A 13,356-nucleotide genomic window follows, 5' to 3' on the forward strand; every position below is an offset into this window, starting at 1 on the left:
AGCAGTGCGACCAAACCTAAGGAGACGGCGGCAGCCGAAGCCGAACGCAGAAAGCGGTTCGAGATGAGGCAAGCGCGCGTTTGTTATACGTGCCAGAAGCCGGGTCACTTTTCGGCGCAGTGTCCGGAAACAACACCAAAAGTTGTGTTTTTTTCAATAGGCAGCACTGACGAGAACATGAAGCTTCTCGAGCCTTACATGCGAGACCTCCTCGTGAACGGGAAAGAGTGCCGAGTGCTTCGCGATTCCGCAGCTACGATGGATGTAGTTCACCCGTCTTACGTAGAACCCCATATGTTCACGGGCGAGTGCGCGTGGATCAAGCAAGCCGTGGAAGCTCATAGCGTGTGTCTGCCAGTAGCAAAGGTGCTTATTGAAGGACCTTTCGGAGCGCTTGAGACGGAGGCGGCAGTGTCATCTATGCTGCCACCCCAGTACCCGTACCTATTTTCAAACAGGTCCGATCACCTCCTGCGCGAGAAGGGGCTTTTGTTTGGTGAAGCTAGTGTTCTGGCCTTAACCAGATCGAAGGTTCGGGAGCTCGCTGCAAAGGCGGTAGTTGCGGGGCCGACGTTATCAAACAACGAAAAAGGGTCAGAGGCGCAGCAAGCTGATATTCAGAGCACGCCCGAACAGAATAAAATTGAGTCTGTAGCGTTGAAGGCGCCAGATACTGGAGAGGAAACGCCCGACGCGGGAAAGTTAGAAGAGCTATCTACTGATTTGCTCATCGCGCCTACGTCAGACGGACTTGATAGGTTGCTAAAAGTCAGCCGGACGGCTTTGATAGCCGAGCAAAAAAAGGATGGCAGCCTGGAAAACGTGCGCTGCAATGTCAAAGAAGGTATCGCCAGGAAAACTGCGCGTTTTGTGGAAAGAGGTGGAGTCCTGTACCGGAAGTATCTAGACCGCAGAGGAGTGGAGTTCGATCAGCTGATCGTGCCTCAATGCTATCGTCAAGATCTGTTGCGCTTGTCACACGGGGGTTCGTGGTCCGGACACCTAGGAGTTAAGAAAACTAAGGACCGTCTCTTGCAAGAGTACTATTGGCCAGGGTGTTTTCGGGACGCAGACCATTTCGTGAGGACATGTGACACTTGTCAGCGGGTGGGCAAACCAGGGGACAAATCGAGGGCGCCGTTGAAATTGGTACCTATCATTACGGAGCCTTTTAGACGGCTCGTTATTGATACTGTGGGACCTCTGCCGGTAACAGCCACGGGGTACAGACACATTTTGACTGTGATCTGCCCAGCGACAAAGTTCCCTGAAGCAGTGCCGCTTAAAGAACTCAGCTCAGTTGAGATAGTTAATGCTCTACTGTCCATATTTGCGCGAGTTGGTTTTCCTGCAGAAATTCAATCAGATCAGGGCACCGTGTTTACTAGCGCTTTGACGACAACTTTTCTCGAAAGGTGTGGGGTAAAGCTGCTACACAGCTCAGTGTACCACCCACAGTCGAATTCCGTTGAGAAGCTCCACTCCGTCATGAAGCGCGTGTTGAGAGCGTTGTGTTTTGAACATCGAACTGACTGGGAGCTGTGTCTGCCTGGGGTGATGTTTGCTTTAAGGACCGCGCCGCATGCGGCTACGGGGTTTTCGCCAGCTGAACTGGTGTACGGTCGCTCGCTTCGATCTCCGCTTCGCATGCTTCGAGAATCATGGGAAGGTAGGGGCGACGACCCAGTCGTGGTGGAGTACGTACTTAAGCTCCTCGAACGCTTAAGAAGGGCACAGGAGTTGTCAGGTGAAGCAATGACAAAGGCCCAGCAGAGGGCCAAGGTTTATTATGATCGGACAGCCAGGGCCCGTCGTTTTGAGGTGGGCGATGAGGTCATGATATTGCGCACATCGCTAAACAACAAACTAGACGTGCAGTGGGAGGGCTTAGCACGAATTGTTCAGAAACTGTCGGACGTTAACTACGTGGTAAGTCTGCCAGGAAAGCGGAAAGCACAGCAAGTTTACCACTGTAATCTGCTCAAACCTTATAGACAAAGGGAAGCAGTGGTGTGCATGATGGTAAACGTTCCTGAAGAGCTTCCGGTCGAGCTTCCGGGACTAGGCTCAGTGACGAACAGGAAAGACACCGATCAGGTCATTAGTGACTTAGTCAGTGGAGCATCGCTGTCGCCTGAGCAGAAAACCGAACTACACCAGCTATTACAAGAGTTTCAAGGTCTGTTCTCTGAGAGGCCTGGTAGGACTTCTGTACTTACTCATGATATAGAACTTACCTCCACAGAGCCAGTACGATCCAAGGCGTATCGGGTGTCACCCCGCCAGAGCGATATTATGGAGGCTGAGGTAAAGAAAATGCTACAGCTCGGTGTTATTGAGGCAGGTGAGAGTGATTATACCTCCCCTTTGATTTTAGTTGAGGTACCGGGCAAGGAACCTCGTCCTTGCGTCGACTACCGCAGGCTTAATTCCATCACTAAGGATCAAATTTATCCGATCCCTAACATCGAGGAGCGCCTTGAGAAAGTTAGTAGCGCTCAGTTTATTTCCACCCTAGATCTTGTCAGGGGTTATTGGCAGGTTCCACTTACAGAAGAGGCTAGTAGGTATGCGGCGTTCATTTCACCAATGGGAACATTCCGTCCTAAAGTGTTGAGTTTTGGTTTGAAGAACGCGCCATACTGTTTTTCAAGTCTCATGGATAAAGTGTTGCGGGGACAGCAAGAATTCGCTTTACCGTATCTAGACGACGTAGCGATATTCTCCGCATCCTGGTCTGAGCATATGGCACACTTGCGGGCAGTGCTAACCCGCCTGCGCGAAGCGGGCTTGACAGTAAAGGCTCCTAAGTGCCAGTTAGCACAGGCCGAGGTTGTCTACCTCGGTCACGTGATTGGTCAGGGTCGTCGCCGCCCCTCTGAAATAAAAGTGGCCGCTGTGCGAGACTTTCCGCAACCGCGCACCAAGACCGATATTCGGTCGTTCTTAGGTGTCGCCGGCTACTATCAGAGGTACATCCCTAGGTACTCTGATATCGCGGCTCCCCTGACGGATGCTCTAAGAAAGACAGAGCCTCAAACAGTCGTCTGGGACGAGACAAAGGAAAGAGCTTTTAGCGCCCTAAAGAGTGCCCTAACAAACCAGCCTGTGCTACGATCGCCAGACTATACAAAAGGGTTCATTGTTCAGTGCGATGCTAGTGAGCGAGGCATGGGCGTTGTACTGTGCCAACGGGAAAAGGGAGAAGTAGAACACCCCGTCCTGTATGCTAGTCGTAAGCTGACCAGTCGTGAGCAGGCGTATAGCGCCACCGAGAAAGAGTGTGCATGTCTCGTGTGGGCCGTTCAGAAATTGTCATGCTATCTAGCCGGCTCGAGGTTTATCATTGAGACGGATCACTGCCCTCTCCAATGGCTGCAGACCATCTCTCCCAAAAATGGCCGCCTCCTGCGCTGGAGCCTCGCTTTACAACAATATTCCTTTGAGGTGCGTTACAAAAAGGGGAGTCTCAACGGTAACGCCGATGGCTTAAGTCGAAGCCCCTAACGTAGGAATCAGCCTCAAAATTGTTTGTTACTGATGTTTTTCTTCCTGAGGCAGGATTTTTTTTAACATATTGCTTTTGTTTAGTGTTTCAAAGTGATGATATGCTTTCTAGTGCAATTTTTCAATTTGTGGACGCGTTCTGAGTGATGCTAGACTACTGTAAGGAACTAGGCAGTGGTATAAAAAGGGGAAAGAGCCTGGCAGGGCTTAGTGAGGGTTGTGCCGTGCTTGCTGACTGAGCGGTCGAGTTTCAGCGTAGTTCTAACGCTTGCCAGGAACGAGAACAAAAATGTGAACTCTCCCGAAGTCACTTTGCAGTGTCCCGTGCGAACCTGAACGAGAGAACGAGGCCTTCTCTGTGCGCTGCGCTCAAGAAACGTCGAGGGACGCCCGACTTCGGTTATGAGCATCATCGAGCGACATCCCTCCGGACAGCGGATGCAGTCCCCTGTCCATCGGGATCTCCTTCCCCCGGCGGGGCGGTCTGTTGCGTTTCGCCTGCGACACGTGGTTTTGCCGGCGCGACTGCGGCGGGGCGGCAGACATTTTGGCCCGATCGTCGTCGCCGCAACGCTCATCGGCAGGTGTTTCCAGGCGCGACTGCGGCGATGCGACCGCAAAGGATCACCCTCTCATTCCAGTCATTGTGCCCGAACGAGGCGAAGCGAATGCAGGGATCATCCTCTAATTACAGTCATTGTGCCCGACCGGCAGCGCTACAACAGGGTGCTACGATATCGTGCTCGACATGGTGCTACGGCAGCGCTACAACAGGGTGCTACGATATCGTGCTCGACATGGTGCTACGGCAGCGCTACGACAGGGTGCTACGAGATCGTGCTCAACATGGTGCTACGGCAGCGCTTCGACAGTGTGCGTCACCATTAGCCCATTGTACATTCACGTGCTCGTCTTTTGAGGGGTTCCTTCTTGCCCTCAACTGCGAGAGTATAAAAACAGCTGCCCCCGGACGCCAGAGGGAGGGCTCCGATTTCTTCTGTTGAGTAAAGTGCTCTCCCGTCTCTCTACTTCGGTCAACCTGACCGCCAACTCTCTGCGATGTTAAAATAAACAAGTTGTTTTGTTGTTACCAGTCGACTCATGCTTTGCCAGGACCTTCGGATGCTTCCAGTTGTACCCCAGGCCGCCAGGCCAACGCTACCCTTGGGGCTTGCGACCCAGGTACAACCACGGGCGTCAGCGCCGAGTTCCCAACAGATCGTACCAGCGGTGCGATCCAAACACTATGTAGTAGCGAGAAGTGGCAGTTAACACACCCCTATACTGAAGTAGCCGAAAACCCAGTCGGGATAACGCTATCTCAGATAGGTTGGTTGCTACAGAGAGACTCTCTTTGTAGGTCAATGATTAGAAATGATAACGAGCGTACGTGTGTTATGAAGCAGGAGCCGGTGGGATAAGGAGCGTACCGATGCCTGAAATTTCTCTGGGCTCAGACGGTTTTGCTCATCGCAAGTTTGGTTTTTGAAAAACGAACGAACCAGTGGACTAAGTTAATTATTAACGCGTGTCCGATAACCACTGCTCGTCTCACTTCGTTTCAATCAGCGCTTTTCCTAACGGCCGTCACTTCGTTAATTCGCGGCGCTGAATTTCACGAAACCAAAATATGCATACCGGCGGCCAGGAGGCGAGAAACACAACAGGACAAGGAGGAGAAGAAAACAATAACAAAGTCTGGTCCACTTGAAGCACACCGTGCTTCGGGTGCCCCCCTTTCTCTATCTCTTTTTTTTATTCTTATTCTTCTACACTAAAGGAAGAAGTTGCGGGGAAGGGCCGAGAGGAAGGGGGAGGGAGGTGTGCTGAAGGCGGTGCACTTCCCCCCCCCCCCAAAAAAAAAGAAAGAAGAAGGACAACAGGAAAAAAAAATACAAAGAAATCCGTCCACGGTCTTTCCTTCCACTTTCACCCCGCGGAGCAGGACGTCGAGGTTTCGGCGGGGGTGAGGAGCAGCGGCGGCGGTGCACTCCTTTCTTGCCGGTCAAAAGCCCCTTTCTCGTGGCGGCCAGCTAGCAGTGCGTCCTCGGATATTTCGGCGCGCCAAGAGTCACTCGCGAGGCACAGGCCAGTACAGCAGTGTGTTACGCTTGCGCGATGGCTCGGCCCCGGTCCTCGGTCGTGGTGGTCGCGGTTGCATTGGCCGCCGCTTGCGCTTTCTTGGCCGCGGCCGACGAGGAGCAGCACGCCGACGGCGTCGGCAGCACGGAAGCCCCATCGGCGTCAGCCGAGTCGTCCACAGTGGAAGACATCGAGCCCATAGTGGCCGATGCCGTGCAACAGGCCTTCAAACTCGGGCTGCCCGTGTTCACTCAGTTTGGTTCCGACCCGAACGTGTCCAGCGAGTGCTCGGCCGCGCTCGTCAAGACCATGCTGGGCATACGCCGCATGGAGCCCTGGGCCATACGCAGTGAGTACACGCGCGTGCTTGTCACGACTTCGGAACCTCGTGCTCTGTTTGCTTCGCTTGTAAACCGTGGTCGTCTCCGCGTGGTCACGGACCGGCTCCACGGAGGCTGCAAACGGAGATACAGACACAAGTTTGTTTATTATTGAGAACCTGATGGTGCTTTATACCACAGCGTGATAGTTTGTTGAGTGAAAAGAAGGACAAAAACCTAGAGATGACAGACATCCTTGGGGTATTAGGCTATGATGAATCGAAAGAAGAAGAAAAAAAAGGTTGATGCTCTGATGACTGAGTGGCGTTTCTTTAGTTAATTTCATTACACCTTAAATATACAGCTGCACTCGCGTGCATTCAATGCTCTGTGCACGGCAGAAGTGTTGCTGCTGTAAGACGTTCGTAATTCTTAGAAGAGCGCTGATAAACGTTGCTACATCCTCTAGACGCAGGTAGTGTGACCGGGCACGCAGGCTTTTGCTTTACCAATGGTTTAAACAAAAGTCTGCGCGCTTGGCGGTGTCCCGTGAAAAAAAACAAAAATAGACAGACAGAGAGAAAGAGAGAACAACTTTTCCTGTGTCTCTATCCTTCAGGCTGCGTTTTTGTGGATTTTGTATGCTACTGGAATGATTGCTACGTCACTTATCCTTTAGAGGCAAATAACCTCGAGCATTTGTTCTTTCTTTGTCGTCCCGAGTTTCTTGCAATCTTAGCCTGGAAAATATTTTGAGATCACTATACTGGTACACTGATTTCCTGTGTCATTAGGTCAGCGCCTCTTGCTTCCAATAAATGTTCCTTTCTTCCTTCTTTTTGTTCGCCTGGCTGGCCACGAGGCGTAATGTCGGAAGGATATTAAATATAAGCACGGACGTCCGTTTCACTCCGGTCTATGCCGAAGTTTCTTTATTTCTATAGCGGATCCGTGTACGGGGTGCGGTGCTTGAACAAATATATAGCTGCAAAAACTTTGCAGCGTTGCCTTGTGAAGCGTTGCCATCGTTATAGTGTAATATCCTGGAAAATATGACACTGTAACGGCACGCCGGACATGTTCACCCCGTGATAACCCCGCAAATTCATCTTGGCTCACTTGACCATCCATATGAAGAGCAGCATAACTGTCGACTTCTCCCAGTATGATTCGCATGCTCAATACATAAATTCTTCGTCCTGTCATCTCACCAACTGCATCCGCAAATATGTCTAATTTATGCAGTGAGATTCTGGCACTACGACACTCAGTTTCCATCCGCGTCAGAACGGAGCGTATACCGTACACGCTCGCATTTACTGATGGGCGGAGAAAGGGGAACAAAGAGGGAGCAGTGAACTGGTGCAAGAGAGCGTGATCTCCTCCTTGTAACCCTGGCACTAACGAAGAATGATCGCCTTCACCTGCTCCTTTTTTGGACGTCGTTTCCTTTCTTTCGTCTTCGCTATAGAAAGCGACTCCCTCCCGCTACTATTGACTTTCACGGGGTGTAGCCCGTTCTGGGTACGACTGGGTTGAGCGCTCGGCTGTCCGTGATGAATGATAGCGGAAAACGAGGTACACATTCGGCGCAGAAAAAAACAACAACAACAGATAAACAAGGAGGGTCGAGCCGTAACAGCCCCTAAAGTGGGCATGCAGTCAGCCGTCTCAATGTGCGGTCGCTATTTCACGATTGCTTCGTGCACGTTAATTCGTTGCTTCACCTCACTGCTCACCCGCCTTTTTACTGTAGTACTCTGTGTAGGTCGTGCGAGTACCGCGTGATGTCAGCAATACGGAGAACCTCCTCAGGTCTGCAATAAAGCTAAGACAGGGATATGGGCGGCAGTCCAGTCTTCCTACTGCACTCGGCCGCTAACTCAGTGGATACGTTCAAACCGAATGCGTGTAAGTCATCTAAGAGAAACGAAAGCTGGTACTTCTTTTATCGAATTATTTTTCTTTTTGTTTTGGTGTGCTAACGGCACGCGCTCCGAAACTTCATAATTCATTGGCAACGACGATTCACTGTTCCGCATGCTGTCTTTTCGTCATTTTCTTTCTTTCTTTTTCTCTTTTTTTTTTGTCCATCTGTTCTCCATACAGTTTCACGCACTATTTGTTGCCTGGCAGTGAGCATAGTCCTCTCAACATCCTTTAAACTGCGTGAGCAATGTACACACTGAATGCCTGCTCATGATTGAAGGAAACCACTTAGCCAGTCGCAGCGCTTCCTTACTTTTTCCCTCCTTCTGACATGTTAGCTTCTTCGCCACATTTAGGCTAGGCCCTTTTCTTCTCTTTCTTCTTCTTTTTTTTTTTACGTGAAAAAGTGGGGATAAAGCACCCTTTATGGGCCAGATGCACACCACCCCGCAACGTGGTTAGCTGTGTGTTTTATTATTATTTCTTTTTAATTTTTGCACCTGTGTACAGGAAATGTGATTCACAGCCCGATAGTATATCGAGGTGGTCGTAGACCAACCTGCTGCTGCTGGCATAGAGAGCGTGCGAGCGAAGCGGCTCCCGCGGTTCTTTCTGCCAAGGTCGTGAAAGCGAAACATACGCGCACGAAGCGCACGGCACGCGTGCGTTGGCATTTCGAGCGGTCTTTGCCGGTAAAAGAAAACGTGCGTACCACTCGAAATTACCGAGATCGCAGCTTGTGGCTCACGCGAAGCAGGCGAAGCGGGAGTCTTTTGCCTTGAAAAGGGATTTCCTCCTGTGCTTCTCGGCACTCGCGAACGCGTGCGGGGGCACAGCTGGGAAGAGCCGCGCGCAACCAGCCGTGCAGTTCTGTGTAGTCTTTAAACGCTTACGAATATATTACGTGGCGAGTGGATTTAATGAATGCCGAGAGTCTTCTATTCGACGGCGCTGTACTTTGAGCAGAAGTGGCGCACCTGTTATGCCATAAAGCCAGCTGTTATGTTACGTCATCTGTAAGCGAGGATGTCTGGCTCGGCATTTTGCAAATGCCGTTATGCGGGCAAGATAGCCCGTCGTCTAAGAACAAATACGATGTCCTCTGTTCATGATTACCATTATTTTAGCGAAATTTCAACAGTGTGAGTTAAAGAAAGAAAATAAGAGGAATAAAATTGCTTATTTTAAAAGGGTTGTGCGAAAACCTTACGCGGTCATTGCCCTGCCGACAATCTTCGGAAACAGGTGGCCTGTGCGCTACACTGTAGGGAATATTTAGGCTGTAAGCGGAGAAATTCGTCGTCATTAATGTATACGAGGAACATAGCGCAACTCTTAATTCCCAGCCGCTCGCCTGAGGCACGAAGTTTGTTTTGAGTTGCTCGTGATGGGGCGATGTATGGGTGTGCGTGTTTGCGTGTGTGTGTGGGGGGGGGGGGTAGTAAAGAGAGGATGAGCTGTTGTCCGACTCCCCCCCTCCCCCCTCACAAACACCCTGATATAGTTTCGCCAGAAGCGCAAAGATCTTATGCGTTCAGATACTCGTGACATCAGGCCGCGCTTTTGCCTCGGTTCACATTCCCTGCAATACCTGCTCTCTGATCTGACACCTCCGCGGTAGCACAATGGCTGGCGTAGTGCTGCTCAGCTCGTGGTCGCGCATTCGATCCTGACCGCGGCTGCCGTATTTCTACGGCGGCGAAATGCAATAATGGTCGTGTACGTAAATTTATATGCATGTTAAAATTAATCAAAAGGGGTCAAAAGTAATCAGGAGTCCCCCAATACACAGGGTGTCTCATAATCAGATCGTGTTTTTTGTCGCGTAGAACCCCCAGAAAAACAACACACAATACTGAGCTAACCCAGTATGAAGCCTTTGTTCACGATCAGTCGCGCTATGTAAGAAGAGGTGAGGCCTAAGTGTGAAGTAGTGATTATATATGAAGCGCATGTTTTCTTTTCTGTTATAACAGCGACGTAGTCACTCTGTTGCACGTTGCTGTACATTTAGTTGCTCTGAAAAAAAAAAAAGAAACACGAATCCAGGTGATGTTCGCAGTACCCAGGGTGTGCAGTCGGCGGCAGCATGCTAGCTCACTTACTGCGGACGTTCGCGTCACTCTCGGCCCGCATCGTCACTTTTGTGGATGCGCGCGTCCGCTAATGGTCACGCTTCTCCGCTATACTCATTTCGAAAGTGAGCGATCGATCTCTGAGCAGCCATGTTGTTCAAGGACGGTCACCGCCATGCATGCAGTGCGCGCTTTTGCGCGGCCCGGAGCCACGCGCACGTATGCACACATCGGCAGAAAACGAGCGGTGCTTCGTATAGGAAGTGAGGGGCCTCAGTGGCCCCGAGAGGGGGCCAACACGGCGGTACCCCGACGGAGAGAGCGCTCTACCCCCTCCACGATTAAAACAATCGTTACGTAAGGCAACCCAGTTCTGGGCGTTTTTGGAGCGTTCCAGGAAAGGCATTTCCATCCACAATGACTTCCTCCTTCGTGCAGTCGAAGGCAACAAACAGCGGATCGAAATGTGGGCCACCCTCGGCGGCCGCTGCTCCGGAGCGACCCCAGTGCCAACGGCCACTCAACGCGGCGCTCGTCACAACGCCGAGGGCTGGCGGTCTTCAAGGAAGGTCTTAAGGCCCTGTCAAGAGGGCGAGTGAGCCAAGCTGATCACCGCGTCAATCTACAAAAGCCGCGGTTACGGCATCGACCTATCTTGTTTGAGATCACGCCCAGTGCGCCACGAGTAACTCGTGGCCGTTCATGGGATGGCCAGGATGCTGCGCCCTTACAGCTTACCATACTACATGACGCTTGACGGCCAAAGACTGTATAAGCGCCACGCGGTCTGCGTCGTCCAAAGGGTCGTGAGTCGGAAGGCGCCAGCCCTCGATGCCGTTGTGAATGTGCACCTCCTTGGCCAAATGGCCACTGAGACAGATGCGCGCATAAGTGCTGTATCTCGCGCTATACGCAGGAGCTTCCCTGCATCGTGCTCACAGAGATGTCATCAAATAGCTTTTCATTTCGGAGGCGTCTAGAACGTTCTCTCCGCGCAAGTAAAACATCCTTCGGTTTTCTCTGCGCTGTGAAATATCTTCTCAGGTAGGCCGAGCTTTTTCGCTGCGCTGCATATATTGCGCTCGTGAATCGACTTTTCGTGTGATTAGATATGAATTCTTCCTGCGGATGCCCGCCAGCGTTAATAATCTCCACCGCAAAACATTTGTGAATTTCTAGAAACAATGCACCGTCTACTTGGAAGACCAAGCAGTTTTTTCTGACATTTCTGACAAAACAGTGGTTACTGCGACAGCCGAGTAAGCTACCATGTTTTCAGCGGAAAAGCTTTTATCTTATTCGACATTTCAGTGAGTGGTCCATCTGATAAGAAGAGATGCACGAAAGGTGGTACCCAGCCATTAGTATAGCGTCACTAGGAAGCTTTCTTCGAACCGAACTGCGGGGCAACGAGGAGGAAACAAACAGGTGCAAGGCTGCAGGTGGACATCCCTCCCTTGCACGCAGCACAGGAAACGGAATGCCGGAGAGCTGAACGACTTCCCCTGAGACGTTCGGGTTCTGATCTCTCACACGGACACCGTTGGCGTGCCTAAATGGCACCTACACGCTCGTTCGATCTTTCTCTCCACGCATTCTCTCTCCACCGTGTAAAGCGCGTTGCGCTGGGCGTGCTTATCTGCCATCACGATCTCAACGTGCGTATTCTTGGACAGCTCGGTTACGCAATTCCGGAAATCGTGTGAAAGGGGCGCCATTCCCTGCAGTGTGACTCGGAAGCGAAAGCAGGAGAAAGGCCGAGAAGGGCACTTTTACGACCGCTGCTTGAATTGCGTAAGCGGCAGGCAACCCAAGCCGCGTTTTGCAAAAGGTCAGTGCTTTAACGACGGTGCACGGCTTTGGGACGAACCGGAAGAGGCGGTGCGCAGTCTCTTCCGGCCTTCGTGCGTGTCCGATGGCTCTGGAAAAGAGTCGTGTACGAACCCACGAAACGTCCCACCCTCTAAGCCCAACTTCAACCCCTTCGACGACCCAGGGCCCGCTCCACACTGCGGTGTTGCCCCTGCTCTCAGTTCGTGCTCAGTCCAGCCCTGTTACGCTTTTGTGTCCACGGGACAAGATGAATCACCCTTCAAGTTACGTGAATGCTTTTCTCGTCACGCGAGCCCCATGACGAGAACCACTATGACAAGCTCAGAAAGCGACACACGCAAATTGACGCGATTCCTGAGGTCGACCGACTTAAGTAGCCAATTGTTATTGTCTCCATGTGCACCTCCGGATGAAGTGGCACCCTCACTACTCTCTCCCTTCTTTCTTTCTTTCTTTCTTTCTTTCTTTCTTTCTTTCTTTCTTTCTTTCTTTCTTTCTTTCTTTCTTTCTCTTTCTTTCTTTCCATCCCTAAACTTCCTTTTCCCAGTGTAGGCTAGCAAATCTCACTGCGCATGTGGTTGACCTACGTGCCTTTCCTCGCTCGCTCTCTCTCTCTCTCTCTCTCTCTGTTGTTACGCGAACACAAAGCAATTATCACGGTTGGCCAGAGTCCATGCGTGCGCTGTGTTCACGCTGATCTAGTTGGCTCGTATCATCGCAAACGTGACCAACCTGTAAACAAAATATTTACAGCATAGAGTCCATCGTGGCGTTCTCGTCGACTGATTCGAAGAATAGATACAAAGCAACCCTTTCTTAATCTGTCCAGAGATTCTATTTGGGAATATGATGTCTACGTGATTTCGTCGAAATTGCCAAAATTACGTTTCTTTGCCATGTTGTTTTATGCAGGCCGCTTTTTTCCCCACGCTCTATACATTCATTATCGCTGTCGAATACGATAGAAGGTATCCCCTTCACTTGCCACTCGAACATAGTAAAATTTAGCTTATTACACGGTTTCACGGAACAATTAATGGATTGTGCTGATGATGCTGGACGATAGAGAAGAATGAAATTCCGGAAACGCCTCTCTCGCATAACTGCCACTGTTTCAGAGCAGAGCTAGAGATATTTACGCCCAGTGCTGTATTTTCTAATCTCTCTCTTTCCCTCTCTCACCCCTCTCTCTCTCTCTTTCTCTCTTTCTTTCTTTCTTTTTCTCCCTTTGCCTGGCAAATTTTCCATATTTCTTCTGACAAGGCATTCCGGACATCCTGGCTTACACTTGCAAATGCGTTCGTGCGTTGGAGCAGTTCGCAAAAACAGGCTCTAGTCATCGTGATAGCGAACATGAAAGACAGAGAGAGAAAGAGGTAAATGATATACGGAAGGCAGGGAGGTTAGGGGAGAAGGGAATTTATAGAAAGGCAGCGAGGTCAACCATCAGTGGCTATTGTTAGCTACCTTGCATGGAGATAAAATGAGAAAGAAAGTGTAAGGGGAGGGAAAGAGAGATAGCGAAGATAAAATTCGCCAAGCCGGCCGCCTGCTGAAATAGAGTTCTCAAGAAAGAAACGTTTCGTGAACACGTCCAGCAATCTCATGTC

The 13,356-nt window shown here is 50.8% G+C and overlaps 1 protein-coding gene across 1 annotated transcript in view; it reads left to right on the forward strand.

The window, feature by feature from the left end:
- The first annotated feature begins 5,625 nt into the window (after window positions 1-5,625).
- Window positions 5,626-13,356, forward strand: part of LOC142577751 (nose resistant to fluoxetine protein 6-like) — an 81,482-nt gene continuing 73,751 nt past the window's right edge. Inside the window, exon 1 of the mRNA XM_075687237.1 lies at window positions 5,626-5,938. Coding sequence (XP_075543352.1) covers window positions 5,626-5,938 — 313 coding nt within the window. The remainder of the gene's footprint in view (window positions 5,939-13,356) is intronic.

Source organism: Dermacentor variabilis, chromosome 1, assembly GCF_050947875.1.
Source record: "Dermacentor variabilis isolate Ectoservices chromosome 1, ASM5094787v1, whole genome shotgun sequence".
Lineage (NCBI taxonomy): Eukaryota > Metazoa > Arthropoda > Arachnida > Ixodida > Ixodidae > Dermacentor > Dermacentor variabilis.